Genomic DNA, 15,732 nt, shown 5'->3' on the forward strand with positions numbered 1-15,732 from the left:
AATCCCCTTTCTATCTGCTATATTCTGTATAGAGACTGGGTGACCAAAACTGAATGCATGTCCAGAGCAGGGTATTCTCCATCCCATTCCTTAGGCATCCCATCATTTTCTTTGTTTTGGCCACTGCTGTGAACGAGCCAGTGTTTCCGTTAAGCTACTATCAATGACTCTCTAGCCTGGGATTCATTGCATTAAGGAACAATGATGGATAACCAGTATCCACACTCGTGTTTCCTGCTGGTGCCTATTAAGGTTTCCAGCAACACAACATGTAGGAATTATTGTCACATAGAGCACCATAAAATATGGAATTGGCATTAGTAGGGTCAGTTTTTCAGAATTTATTTCTCTGAATAATGAACATGTCATTTTTCAGTGTGTGAAGAGCGGCCAATCTGCTTCACTCATAACAACAGCCTCCAGTAGAGAATTAAGTGTCTCATATTAACATTGTCTCTCCATCCAGGAATATTTACTGAGATCATCGCCCTAGAGCTTGGGCACATACAGGAAGTCAGGGGAACGTACGGTACATGCAGGAGACACCGTTCTGCCTCAGAGTTGGACACCTTCCCCCCTACTCCATGTCAGATTCCAACACAACCGACTTCACCAACCCCTTCACCTTCATCCTGCTGGGCATTCCTGGCCTGGAGGGGGCCCATGTCTGGCTCTCCATCCCTTTCTGTGCAATGTACGCCATAGCCATCTTGGGGAACTCCACCATCCTGTTCATTGTGAAGAGGGAGCCAAGCCTCCATGGGCCCATGTACTATTTCCTCTGCATGCTGGCTGTCACTGACCTGGTCCTATCTACATCCATCCTGCCCAAAACGCTGAGCATTTTCTGGTTTAATTCCAGGGAGATCGATTTCAGTGCCTGCCTTATCCAGCTGTACTTCATTCACTGCTTTTCAGCGATGGAGTCTGGGATCTTTGTGGCCATGGCCTTGGATCGCTATGTGGCCATCTGTGATCCCCTGAGACATTCCACCCTCCTGGCAAACCCCATTGTGGCCAAGATCGGCCTTGCCGTGGTGCTGCGCGGCGGCATGCTCGCACTTCCCTATCCCTTCCTAGCGAGAAGGTGGCCATATTGTACAACCAACATTATCCCCCAATCGTATTGCGAGCACATGGCTGTGGTGAAGCTGGCCTGCGTTGACATCCGCATCAGTAATTACTACGGTCTCTTTGTGGTATTCTCTGTGATTGGACTGGATGTGTCTTCTATTGTCATGTCTTACACCCTTATTCTCAGGGCCATCTTCAAGCTCCCCACAAAGGACGCCCGGCTCAAGACTTTGGGGACCTGCGGCTCCCACCTCTGTGTCATCTTAGCCTTTTACATCCCATCTGTCTTCTCCTTTCTCACACACCGGTTTGGCCACAATGTGCCCCTGCATTTCCACGTTCTCATGGCCAACGTGTACCTCCTGGTTCCCCCCATGCTAAACCCCATCATCTATGGGGTGAGGACCAAAGAGATCCAGGACAGGCTGCTCCAGCTCTTTACTTATAAAGGGACCTGAAGTTTTCTGCTTGTGCTCTGGCTCTCAGTCCAAGCTCCATGCACAGCTGGCTGGTGATGTTGTGCTGGGCCCTCTTCCCTGAATCATGTAAAGATCAGTCAATGAGACATTAAATGCTTTCCTGGCCTTACTGTGCTGTGTCACCATGACAAACTGGGGAATTGGTCTATGTACAATTCATTGGGTTGCCACCTTTCTAATTGCTGGTAACTGGAACATTTCGACCCCCATCCTCAGCTGCAAGGGACACATTTCAGATTTTGTTAGGGTGCATCCACTTTGACCATGATTCCAGGGGCTTCTTGAAAACCCTTGGGTTTTGGCAGATAACTTAGCAATTAGCTGACAGGAGCACTGTATCTAATTCCTATATAAAAGAAAGAAAGAGAAATAAGTATTAGACCCACTCAGCTCTAATACTAACATGTTCTGACATCTTCTGGCAAGTCACTTAACGGACACTGGTTAGGTTTAAAATGTTAATGTGTATTCTTACTTTGCTGTTAACTCTACAGAGAGAGAGGGAGACCCCATCAGGACTCCCGGGTTCTATCTCAGTTCTAGGAGGGGAGTGGGGTCTAGTAGGTTATGGCAGGTGACAGATACATCTGGGGTCTGTATAAGAACATAAGAATGGCCATACTGGGTAAGCCCAATGGTCCATCTAGTCCAGTATACTGTCTTCCAACAGTGGCCAATGCCAAGTGGTTCAGAGGGAATGAACAGAACACAGCAATTATCAAGTGATTCATGCCCTGTCACCCACTCCCAGCTTCTGGCAAACAGCACCTAGGGACACCATCTCTGCCCATCCTGGCTATTAGCCATTGCTGGACCTATCCTCCATGAACTTATCTGGTTCTTACTGGGCCCATGTTATAGTTTTAGCCTTCACAACATCCCCTGGCAAAAAGGTCCACAGGTTGACTTGAAGAAATACTTTCTTTGTTTTAAATCTGTTTCCTATTAATTTCATTGTGTGACCCCTAGTTGTGAGTTTTGTGAAGGAGTAAATAACATTTCCTTATTCAATTTTTCAACACCAGTCATGATTTTATAGACCTATACCATATCATCCCTTAGTCGTCTGTTTTCAAATCTGAAAAGTCCCAGTCTTATGTTGCCCTTCTCTGTACCTTTTCCAAATCCAATACATCTTTTTTGAGATATGGTGACCAAATCTGCATGCAGTATTCAATGTATTGGTGTACCATGGATTTATATAGATGCAATATTATATTATCTGCCTTATTATCTAGCAGTCTCCTATTGATTCCCAATATTCTGTTAGCTTTTTTGATTGCTGTTGCACATTGAGTGGATGTTTTCGGAGAACTATCCACAATGACACCAAGATCTCTTTCTTGATGGGTAACACTAATTTTGACTCCATCATTTTGTATGAATAGTTGGGATTATATTTTGCCATGTGCGTTACTTTGCAGTTATCAACACTGAATTTCATCTGCCATTGTGTTTGTCCAGTCACCCTCTTCACAGTCAGCTTTGGCCTTAACTATCTTGAGTAATTTTGTATCATCTGCAAATTTTTCCGTCTCACTGTTTACCCCTTTTTCCAGATAATTTATGACTATGTTGAATAAGACTGGTCCCAGTATAGACCCTTGGGGAACACCACTCTTTACCTCTTTCCATTATCGCAATTTATTCAACCCTTTGTTTCCTAACTTTTAACTGGACGCAGTCAGTTTCTCCAATGCCATGTGCAGAGGTAAAATCCTTCCACTGCTCCAACTCACTACTCTACCATTTATGCATCCAAGGATCACATCAGCCCTTCTGGACACAGCATCACATTGGAAGCTCACGATGAGTTGATTGTCCACTATGACCCATAAATCATTTTACGGGTCTCTGCGTTCCATAATGCAGTGTCCTAGTCTGTGGATCGGGCCTGCATTCCCTGTTCTGAGTGGAAAACATTGAATTTGACAGTATTAAAATATTTTGTTTGCATTCCAGCTCACCAAATGCTCCAGATTAATCGGTATGCCTGCCCTGGCCTCCTCATTGTAACCACTCTGCCAATCTTTGGGTCGTCGCACATTTTATCTGCAGTGATTTTCTATTTGGTTCCCGATCATTGATTAAAATATTGAATAGCATCGGGCCGAGAACTGATCCCTGCAGAAACCCACTAGAATCTGCTCCATTCACTGACAATGACCCTTTCTGAGCTCTGTCAATTAGCCACTTTTTATTCCATTTTACATGCGGTCTACTGTAATGATGCTACCTATGGTGGGACACTGCTGAGAGTATCAATTCAGGACAAATTGCTTAGAACAGGGCAGTTACAGCCCAAGGCTGGAGTTCCTTTACTATTAAGGCACCAACCCAGCCAAACAGACAGGACTTTGGTTTTACCCCACTGGCTAACCAGAAGTCATACAAGCCATTTCCTCGGATACTCCAGTTCCCTTGTATCGCCACTACCACCGCTCCTTATGGGGATGAATGGTTATGAAAACCAATACCCCAGTAAAAGAAAAATGGTTCTCCCGATACCAAAGGACCAAGCCCCAGACCTATGTCAATATATAAGTCAGATCTTACCCACAAATCACGCTGTTGCCAATCCTTTAGAATCTAAAATCTAAAGGTTTATTCATAAAAAGAAAGAAATATAGATGAGAGCTAATATTGGTTAAAGGAATCAATTACATACAGTAATGGCAAAATTCTTTGTTCATGGTTGTAGCAGTGATGGAATTAACTGCAGGCTCAAATCAAGTCTCTGGAGTACATCCAGAGCTTGGATGGGTCATTCAGTCCTTTGTTCGGAGCTTCAGTTTATATCAAGGTAAGGAGATATGGAGCAGGATTAAAGACAAGACGGAGGAGTTGCAGCTGCCTTTTATAGTCTCCTGCCATGTCTTTCTTTGTACCAAAAACAAGCTATCCAGCACATGGCATGGAAAAACCTTAGAGTTCTGTCCATAGGCATGTCCGTGCATGCCTTGCTAAGTCACAAGGTGTATCTGCCTTCTCTCAATGGGTCAGTTGTATAGCTGATGGTCCTTAATGTGCCATCAAGAGAGCTATGCACTGCTGACACCAAATTGTCTGGGGTGTCACCCACAAGCATAGCACAAGTTTGAACTACAGACAGTTTAGAGCCAATATTTATAACTTTAAATACAAAAATGATACATGCATACAGATAGCATAATCATAGCCAGCAAATCATAACCTTGTCTTAGACACCTTACATGACCTCCTTTGTACAAGATTTGGTGCCACTATAGGACCTTGGTTGCAACAATGATCTATACGGTCACAGTTCATATTAATAACATCACATCTACTGATATTGTATGGTGTTCATTTTTTCACCTGAATGTTTTCCCTTACTAAATGCCTCAGAGAAACTGAAATTTATTGCATTTGCACGGTTCTCTTGATCAGCCAAACTTATATTCTCATTAAAGCATAATCTTGGGTACATTTGACAAGATCTTTTTTCTGAAAACCATGTTGTTGCGTGGCATTAATTTATTCCTAGACTTATTTTTGAACTAATCCCTTACCAGCTTTTCCATTGTTTCCTAACCTTCTCAATTTTTTTTAACTTTACCTTTCTTTTTTTAACACTTTACGTTTATCACAGAACTGTCCTGTATTTGCTTTTTTTATTTTTTGGCTCTGCTGCTGCCTGATTGTGTACTTCTGGTTCCAAATAAGATGTGTGGTTGATCGGTCAGTTCGTAACTCTGGTGTTCGTAACCCTAAGGTTCTATTGTAGATACTGTTTAACACCCTCCTTGACTGTAAATTCACTGGAAGATATTTAATCACCTCATGTGATATGAGTACCGCATACTGCTTCTTTCCAAATGCAGAACACAACTATTTCTTGACCACTTCTACCTTTTCTGCAACATTAACAAACCTCCTTTCTCCCTCTAGCAATTGGCCTAAACCTTTTCTAGGATATCTTTTGTGCTTAATATATTTAATAACCTACTTTTTGTGATCTTTAGCCCTGTCTTGGCAAAGGTTTGTTTTTTTCCCCACTCTCAGATTTTGAGCTACCAGGTGAATGTGGAACTCCCTACAGCGTGGACTCTCTAGCATGGCTTTTATTGCATCTCAAAAAATATACATTGGAATAAACAGGGCTTTGGAGCAGAGCCCGGAGCTGGAGTGAGGAGCAGCTCCAGAGCAGTGAAGCTGCAGGTTTTTGCCTGGAGCTGGAGCAGAGCCGGAGCACAGCTCCAAAGCCTTGGGAATAAAGATAAAGAGATGGGCAACAAAAATGATTAGGGGTATAGAACACCTTCCATATGAGGAGAGATTAAAAAAAGAATGGTTTCAGACTGGTAGCCATTTTAGTCTGTATCAGCCAAAACAACAAAGAGTCCTTGTGGCACTTTAGAGACTAACACATTTATTGGGGTATAAGCTTTCGTGGGCTAAAACCCACTTCATCAGATGCATGGAGTGAAAAATACAGTAAGCAGAATATATATCCTAATACATGAAAAGATGGGAGTTGCCTTACCAAGTGGGGGAGTCAGTGCTAACGAGCCAATTCAATTAAGGTGGAAGTGGGTTATTCTCAACAGTTGACAAGAAGCGAGGAAAAATCACTTTTGTAGTGCTAATGAGTTCAATGTAATCAAGGTGGCCCATTTCAAACAGTTGGCAAGAAAGTGTGAGTATCAGCAGGGGAAAATTAGTTTTTGTAGTGACCCATCCACTCCCAGTCCTTATTCAGGCCTAGTTCGGTACCTGCCGCCACTGTGGCTGACAGCTCTCAGGCCCACACCAACTGACAGCTCTGGTTCTGCCACCCCAGGGCTCAAGCGTAAAATGTCAAGGATGTCTCTTAAAGTCACGGATTCTGAGAACAACTCCACTGTCTGGAGCTAGTCAGAGACAGTTGTGCTTCCTGCCCAGAGTGTCAGCGGGCAGTTGTTATGTGCTGAAGGCTGGAATTTTGTTGCCTTGGTAATGCTGTTCAGGTTGCTCAGTGCTTCCGTCCTTGGAGCTCCATTGTTACCGTTATTAGCAGACAAGGCAGCCTGCTCATTCAGCAGACCTCAAAGTTACTCATAAAGAAAGACCACAGGCATGGTTTGGTGACAAAGGCACTCAGCCAGGTGTGCTGCCCTCAAGGCATAACCATCGCACCCTCCCTCCATGCTTACAGGTATGCTAACACATGAGTGCCGAGTGGCTCAGTCAGCAGCAGGAGTCTCTGCTGTCCCCTAGGCCACACAAAGGATTAAGGTGAGGTACCCCAACATTTATAGACTGAGATGAACAACTGGGATAAACAACGTACATACCACTTTTTCTGTTTCATTAAATCTGTTTGTTACTTCCTCTTGTACCTCATATCTTAAACAAAACTGCCCTATTCATTATTTTGTCAAGCCATCTTATCTTGTACTAGGTTGGGATGTAATCGCACTAGCAGGAATATATTTCTGTAAATATCTAATGCCTAGTACACTAGACAACTTTGCCAAGTTCATGTACTGGACAGTGAACTTGTGAGCATCTGCTTTAATACCTGGCCTAACTTTGGATCATAGCCTCTTGTTCAGGCCTCAGATCTTGCAGCAGGCCCAGTGCTCTAGGCTCTCTCTCTCTCTCTACTATACTGCGCAGTCCTAGGGGAATACCTAAAGCCCCCCTCAGCCTGCTTCCCCATGTTGATAACCTATTTGAAACAATAGGCATAGACTTTGTGGGGCTCCTACAGAAGAGTGCTGTGAGCTATTAACATATCACTGTTATCCTTGACTACACGGTGTGTACCCCAAAGCCGTCCCCTTGCGCTCCACCAATGTACCTACCATTGCAAATTAGCTTATGAAATTCTCCTCCCACTTGGTAATACCCTGAGAAATCCTTACTGATCATGACCAACTAATGAAAGAACTGTGTGATCTACTGAGGGTAAAGGCGTTCAGAACATTGATCTACCATCCCCAAAGTGTTAGGCTGGTGGATCGATTTCTCAGAACTTTGATGGCGACATTAAAGAAGTTTGCAGCCTCAGATCCCAGACACTGGGTCCAACTCTTCCTCCCCACTCCTTTTTGCTAACAGAGAGGTGCCTCAAGCTACCAAGTTTTCTCCCTTTTAACTGGGTGTCCAGGAAGCAATCTCGAGGATTTCCAGACCTGCTTCAAGAAATATGTCAGAGCAAAGACCCCAGGTGATGAACATAGTCGAATACATTCTTCAATTAAGAAATCACCTGAAGACTTTGCAGGTGTTTGCTAGAAGAATTTGCTAAATGCACAACTGGTCCAAGAGAAGTCCTATAACACAGGAGTCCAGCTGCGAGTGTTCAAACTGCATGATTGAGAGTTATTGTTACTACCAAGCTTGCAGTTCAAATTACTGGTTCGATGGCACGGACCATTTGAGGTAGTGAGGCATGTGGGCCCTATCGACTATGAGATCCAGCACCCAGAGAAGAAAAAGGAGAACTCAGGGTACTGGACTAGATGGACCATTGTCCTGACCCAGTGTGGCCAGTCTTATGTTCTTCTCTGTCTTCTGACAGTGGTCAGTGCCAGGTGCTTTAGAGGGAAAGAACAGGTCAATTATCAAGGGATCCATCTCCTGTCATCCAGTCCCAGCATCTGGCAGTCAGAGGCTAAGACACTCAGAGCATGAGGTTGTGTCCCTGAACATGTTGGCTAACAGTCATTGATTGACCTATCCTCAATGAACTTATCAAATTATTTTTTGAACCCTATTACAGTCTTGGCCTTCACCACATCCCCTGGCAAAGAGTTCCACAAGTTGACTGCAGTGTGTGAAGAGATATTTCCTTTCATTTGTTTTAAACTTGCTGGCTGTTAAATTCATTGGGTGACCCCTAGTTCTTGTGTTATGTGAAGGAGTAAACAACAGTTCTATTTCACTTTCTCCACACCAGTCACAGTTTTATAGAACTATATCATACCCCCTCTCAGTCATAAAAATGGTGCAACTGTTTCAGACCAAATCTCTATCTAGCCCGGTATGCTGTGTTCTGAGAGTGGCCAGTGCCAGGTGCTTCAGAGGGAATGAACAGAAGAGATAATCATCAAGTGATCCATCCCCCATTGCCCGTTCTGAGCTTCTGGCAAACAGAGACTAGGGACACCATCCCTGCCCATCCTGACTAGTAGCCATTGATGGACCTATCCTCAAGAAACTCTTTGGACCTATCCCGTGGAGCTCTTTGCCAGAGGATATTGTGAAAGCCATGACTATAATAGATTGGAAAAGGCACAAGGGCAGAGAAAATATAATAGATTGGAAAAGGCACCAGAATTCCACTGAATGCTGATGGATACTGGGCACTTAACTCACATCTGTGTCTCTGAACATCTCCCTCCACCCTCCCTAATTACAGCCTGTTTAGTTACTCTAGTGATCCGCAAGCTTCAGGGCACATGCTGATCACTGAAGGGACTCAGGAAGTTGCTCCTGCCCATGGCATGATAATGCACTATGGGGGGTTTATGACTAAGCAGGGGCAATCGGTGCTGTCCTCTGTCAGAGACAGGCTATCAGATGGGAGGGGCTATTACTCTGCATTTGAAACAAGAATTTGTGAGTCTTTCCATGTGCATGTCATGTTCTCATGGATTGAGCATAGGGCTTGTCAGCCGGGAGGAGAGGAGGAGATGCTCAGATTCTATGGCAATGGGCAGCAGCACAGAAATGCTGATAGACAAGTGAGTACATCTATGTCGTGGCTCTTCCTTTTCTCTCCGGGGTTTCAGTAGTTCTGGGCCACTCTAACAAGTCTGCAAGACTCACTTTGCCCTGACAATTTGAGCCCCTGGTATCAGAGACTTATTTCTTCACTCCCGGGGGAAGCTCTTAGGCTGAAGTTCTCCAGGGTCTATTTTTTGCTGTTCTTGCTGCTCCGGAAGCCGAGGGAATTGTCGGGGAGTCCAGGCTAACCTGAGAGTCCGCAGGGACTGTACAGGGAATCATAAAGGTTGCTGTCCAACACAGCGAGCATCAGGCATGTGAAATTCATACACTGATTCTCAGGGATCTACCTTTCTGCCGCAGTATGGAGATTTCCTTTTTCTGCTGAGCTGGGTTTCGGTGAGTTGCCTGTTTCTGCAATAAAATTGGTGCTGAGGGCTCAGGAAGGGTTCCAGGGTTCAAGTCAAGAACCATCTGGGCTGGAATTCACCAGCACGGTGACATGAACTGTTTAGTATTATCAGGAAAAACAGACTTAGAAGTAGTCTCAGCACATCAGTTGGCAGTTCCCAATGGGGGTTCTGGAATCCAACCCATCACAACAAGAAGCACCAAAAGATAGTAAAAATAAAAGCATGTTTCTGGCGTAGAGGACACCAGGTGGAAATCTCACCGGGGGAGGTCCCGGAAAGCACATTGTGGAGGTCCAGGAAAGCAGTGTGTGTGCGTGTGTGCGTGTGTGTGTGTGCGTGTGTGTGTGTGTGTTTGTGTGTGTGTAGTCCTGAAACTGGGTGAAATAGGGAGGCGTAATGAGGCCTCCTGGGGAACGGGGTGTCTCAGATTGTAATGTAGTGTGGACCACACTGTTTTATGTTGTCTCTGACACCTTCCTCCATCTAGATCATCCCTCCTCCCATGAGTAATCCTACTTCAGTCTCATGGCAACGTCAGCAATTGCCAACACAGAAAAGCAGTCTCAGGAAGGTGTGTCTGGGTTTCTAATAGGCTGCAATACGTTAAAGCTTTGTGTAGTTTTGAGGAAGAGTTACTCACGCTGGCTCCTTTTAGTCTCCACGTCCTCTCTCCCTCCCACCGGTTCTGTCCCTCTCTCCTTCCCTGCACAGGCTGAGCTTCAGCTGGGGTTCCCTTTCCCCCTGGAGAGGCCGATCTCCCCCTTTTCCCCAGTGCAGGCAGATAATGAGTTCAACCTAGTCTGAGGAGATATTTCTGTGAGCTGTCACTGTGGGGTCTGGCTTCTGGTTTTGGTCCTGGGTGAGGGGTATCACTGTGTGGCAGGGCTGGAAGTTGTGGGTGTGGGGGACCTACATGGACAGGCAGGCAGTGCTGGGAGTTGTGGGGGCAAGGAGCAAGGTGTACACAGAGAAGCAGACAGCACTGTGGGTTATGTGAATAGGCAGGGAGGTGTACACAAACAGGTGGGCAGCACTAGAGGTGGTGGGGGCAGGGAGCCAGGTGTACACTGACAGGCATTGCTGAAATTAAATTTCTCTTTTGATTGTTGGTCCAAGACCAGCACTGGGACCTTTCCTGGCTCCCAACGCTGGGACCTTTCCTGGCTCCCAGACTGGGCAGGTCTCAATGTCTCTTTGCCCTGGCAAGCCACAGAACTGCAGCCTGGATGTCACAACCTTTACTCAATTGTGTTTCCAAAATTGTTGTTGTTATGTAAATTCAGGCATTTCACCATTGGAAAGAACCATTCATCTTTGTGTGACACTGTAACCCATGTTCTTCACAGTGATACTAGTATGATATCATTGTAGCATAATTATGATATATTTTATACAAGATGTGTCGTAATATGTCATTGGAAAAGTGACAATTTTCTGAATATGATTATCCTATTTGTATACATGTATCATTTTTGACTATTGACTATATAGTTACACCTGCGTAACTCAATAGCTGGTTGGGAAGCACCTATTCAGGGCAATGAGTACCCCAGTCCTAGGTAAAAAGAACAGGAGTACTACTGGCACCTTAGAGACTATCAAATTTATTAGAGCATAAGCTTTCGTGGGCTACAGCCCACTTCTTCGGATGCATAGAATGGAACATATATTGAGGAGATATATATACACACACACAGAGAGCATGAAAAGGTGGGAGTTGTCTTACCAACTCTGAGAGGCCAATTAAGTAAGAGATACAGACTAACATGGCTGCTACTCTGAAACCAGTTCTAGGTGACACCCCAGGGGGGAACCTGTCACATTTTGTTCCTTAGCTGCTTCAATCTCCCAAAATATTCTCACGCCTGTCCATACTTTCCTTCCCCATCCCAGGCTGCTCCGATTCCAACAGCACCCTGGTCACCAGTTTCTTCTCCATGCTCCCCAGTCATCCCTGGCTCCCACAACCTCCGAGATGCCCCACGCTCCCTGAAATTCTTCCTCTGCAAGGGGTGAGGTGCCTCCCATCACACCTGCTCCCTTGGCTGGGGGGGTAATCAGTGACTGTGACTCAGCAGTGAGAAATCTCACCCATAAGTGGCATATGCCAAGGCACCAATGCAACTTCTCTTGTTACACCCACACAAACCACGTGGTGCTTCAGGGACTGCTACACAGGAACAACTCACTAGCTGAGAAGTTTGCACATTATATAATAAGAATGGGCAACTCTGGGACATGTAAGGGCCTAGATAAATACAGCTGCCACGTGCAGGAACCACTGGTAGCTGCCTGAAACAGTGGGCCACTGGGACACAGTTGTTAAACCCAGGATGCTCTGGGACCATTTGCTAGCCAGCTCTACTAGCCATCAATAGCAAGTGTTGCACAAGATTTCATGGGCTAAAGTCATTATTTTTCTCACCTAAAATGTTCATACATGAAGTGAGTCACAGGATTCCTCAGCCTCGTGACATACTCACCTAGTGTAACATTTCAAAGGGGCAGCACTCAAATGAGAATTTCTCCCCAGAGGGCTAAATTCAACAGTCATGAATAGAAAAAATGCCTTCCATAAGCTCAGGTAAGAGCTTGCAGACAAAATGCCTCCAGGTGACTCCTGGGGACATGTTCGTAGATTCCAAAGCCAGAAGGGACCAATGTGATCATCTAGTCTGTATAACACAGACCGGAGAATTTCTGCAACATATTTCTAAGAGCAGATCTTTAAGAGAAACATCCAACCTTGATTTAAAAATTCACAGTGATGAAGAATCCGCCAAGACCCTTGGTAAATTGTTCCAGTGGCTAATTACTCTCACCCTTTAAAAAATGTACACCTTATTTCCAGTCAGAATTTCTTTACCTTCATCTTCCAGCCACTGGATCCTGTTACACCTCCTTATGCTAGGCTAAAAAGTCTATTATTAAATATTGGCTCCCCATGTAGGTACTTACAGTCTGTTATGAAGTGAACTTAACCATCTTTGTTAAACTAAATAGATTGAGGGTGAAACATTAACTGACTGATCTCATGGCATTGTATTGTCTGTAAGATTCTCCATCCCACTCCACCTGGATCCCAGTGATTTGCTTAGTTTCTGTCCGTGCTTGCACTGTGAGCAGGGTTGCACAGAGCTGTGTACCATGATGCCCAGGTCCCTGTCCTGAGTTCATACAGTTAAATTAGAACCCCATAAGCTGTTTGAGGAGTTCAAGGTTTTCCCTCCAGTTATTGACATCGAAATTCACCTGCCATCATGCTGCCCATTCACCTGGCATGGTTAGCTCCTCCTCAAGACTTTTCTGGATTTGACTATGAACTAAATAATCTGGTGCCATCTGCAAATATTGCCACCTCACTGCTCACCTCCCTTTCTAGATTGGTAATAACTATAAAATAGTTACCCTACTATTTGTTATAAAGTGTGTAACCCCCTCACTGTGCTTATCTCCCTTTACAGGCACCGAGAGCATTTCTGAGAGCTCTCAATGCACCAACCACCTCATGGCAGCTTTCAACCTCACCCCCTCTGACCCTTCAACTTTTATCCTAATGGGCATCCCTGGCCTGGAAGCGGCTCATCTCTGGATTTCCATCCCTTTCTGTATGTTCTTCTTTATAGGCCTGTTGGGAAATTTCATGGTTCTATTTGTTGTAGGCAAAGAGCAGACCCTGCACAAGCCAATGTACCTGCTGCTCTGCATGCTGGCGCTCACAGACATTGGCAAGTCTACCTCTGTCATGCCAAAGACACTGTGTATATTTTGGTTCAATTTGAAAAGCATTACTGTGGGTGGCTGCCTCACCCAGTCATTCTTCCTTCACACGGTTTCTGCTATGCAGTCAGCCGTCCTCGTGACAATGGCCTTCGATCGCTATGTTGCCATATGTAACCCTCTGAGATACGCCACCATCCTCACCAATGCGCGAATAGCGAAGCTAGGGCTAGTGGGTTTGACAAGAGCTATTCTCATCATGCTGCCCGGGCCCCTGCTCCTGAGAAGGCTGCCATTCTGTGCCAACCGCATTATTCCCCATACATACTGTGAGCACATAGCTGTGGCGAAGATATCATGTGGGGATATCACAATTAACAGGATATATGGCTTGGTGTTAGGATTTGTAGTCATCGGGTTAGACCTGATGCTCATTGTCCTGTCCTACAGTCTGATCATCAGGGTCGTCCTCAGAATCTCCTCCAAGAAAGTCCACCAGAAAGCCCTCAACACCTGCACAGCCCACATCTGTGTGATGCTGACATCTTATGCTTCCTCCCTCTTTTCTAACCTGACCCACCGGTTTGGTCAGGGCATTGCTCCACACATTCATATCATCTTGGCCAACCTCTATTTCCTTGTCCCCCCCATGCTCAACCCTATCATTTATGGGGTCAAAAACAAAGAGCTTCGTGATATAGTGGGCAAATACATCTGGGTGATCATCTGGGGCCACTGACTTTAAACCTGTGTGACAAGAGGGGGAAAGGATATCTCGTCATTAATCAAGAGTGTTCTGTACCAGTTTTCTGCTTTCTTGCAGACAGTTTTACAGTAGTTTGAGAGACCCTGCATTCACCAAAAACAGAGTAAGGGACTGGAAAAATATAGGAAAAAACATTCTGAAACATATACAATCTGCCATATAAAAGCAGTGTTCTGAAAGGTGGCATTTTTTGGCACAGTCAAAAGAAGTGGGCTCTATAGTGGCACAGTTGTCAAATTCTCACAAGATGGCATTACATGAGAAGACAGATGATGCTGCAAGAATCACCAATGTACTGCTTTACCTGGCTAACGAAGGAATAGCACCACGGGGGCAGGATGAGAGGGAAGAATCAGCAAACGTAGAAACTTCCGGGAATTATGCAATTGGTCTTCAAAGTATGATGAAGCATTCGCCAAACAAACAATAAAAAACAACAAAAAATAAACAAAAAAACCCTGAGTGGTTCTTTCAATCTCACAAGTCACTAAACTCAAAACGAACTTTTACAAATGGCTGCTGATATTGTGAAACGCACAGTCATTCTGAAACTTTGGGAGTATGGGTTTTCTACTGTTATTGTTGACGAAGCATGTGGTTTTAAACCAGAAGAAATGACAGTTTGTGTGAGAAACACAGAAAATCTGGAACTAAAGAATGATTTCTAGGATTTGTTGATGCTCTGAGAGAGGGGATGCTGGTGCCATCTATCACAACATGATGCAGTTCTTACAACCTGCCAGCTAATTGGGATGCACTTTGGGAGGAATCCCAAAAGTTCTGTGAGCTGCATGATGTCCCTGTTAGCCCGGCACAGAGGAAGAGCATGCCCAGAAACGACCTGTGAAAAAAAACACCTTCCTTGGTGTTGGGATGGTGCCAAATTGGTGTGGCCGTGCTGAATGAATGCTGTGAGCACAACTTGACATGACTTAAACATGGCTGAAGAACTGCAGAGGATCCTGGGAGCAGGGTCCCCTTTAAGCAGAAGCAGACTTGATAAAGGCCTGGAAAAGCATGCCTCTGCGATCGATATTGGACCTATTGGTCAGTAAAAATGGGCCCATGCAAATGTAAATATCACATGCATAAAGTTCCAGCATGGAGCACAGGCCGACCTGGTTATAATGACTCTACAGCAAGGACACCACGCAGAGAGCCAGAGTGAATGATTGACTAGTGAGTAAACGTGGAGTGGTCTTTGTTCGGCACCCCCCAACAGCCCCTTCCAAAATACTAATCAGCTAAAATTAATAACCACACGCCCATGGGGCATGCTTTTGAGACATGTGACTCCTTTGAGGGAATCAAGCAAAGTAAATTACTGTCTGAGAAGAGACAAAAGAGAAAAGGGAGAGGGGATTCCTTAATTGATGCTTGAAGACACTGCTAGACAGAGTAGCCAAAACTCTGCTCCGTGGGCTCGAGTAGGACTGTGACCAGAGAGGTTTCCAGGCAACCAAAGCCTTGTCTTGAGAAAATCCTAGACAGACCAGAGGGCTGAGGAGACCAGACCTGGAGGGAAGAAGTTGTCCATAGAATTTGGTAACCACCTTCTCTGTTTGCCAAGCAGGAACTGTGTGAGGCTAGCACAGGGTCAGTTTGT

The 15,732-nt window shown here is 45.0% G+C and overlaps 2 protein-coding genes across 2 annotated transcripts; both read left to right on the forward strand.

Annotated features, from left to right (window-relative positions):
• The first annotated feature begins 533 nt into the window (after positions 1-533).
• LOC135883050 (olfactory receptor 52R1-like) lies at positions 534-1,532 on the forward strand. Its single transcript, XM_065410090.1, has one exon. The coding sequence runs from the start codon at positions 534-536 to the stop codon at positions 1,530-1,532; it is 999 nt and encodes a 332-aa protein (XP_065266162.1).
• Positions 1,533-13,148: 11,616 nt separating this feature from the next.
• LOC135873693 (olfactory receptor 52P1-like) lies at positions 13,149-14,099 on the forward strand. The gene has a single exon (XM_065398335.1). The coding sequence runs from the start codon at positions 13,149-13,151 to the stop codon at positions 14,097-14,099; it is 951 nt and encodes a 316-aa protein (XP_065254407.1).
• The last annotated feature ends 1,633 nt before the right edge of the window (positions 14,100-15,732 follow it).

This window comes from Emys orbicularis, chromosome 1 (assembly GCF_028017835.1).
Source record: "Emys orbicularis isolate rEmyOrb1 chromosome 1, rEmyOrb1.hap1, whole genome shotgun sequence".
Taxonomy (NCBI): Eukaryota; Metazoa; Chordata; order Testudines; family Emydidae; genus Emys; species Emys orbicularis.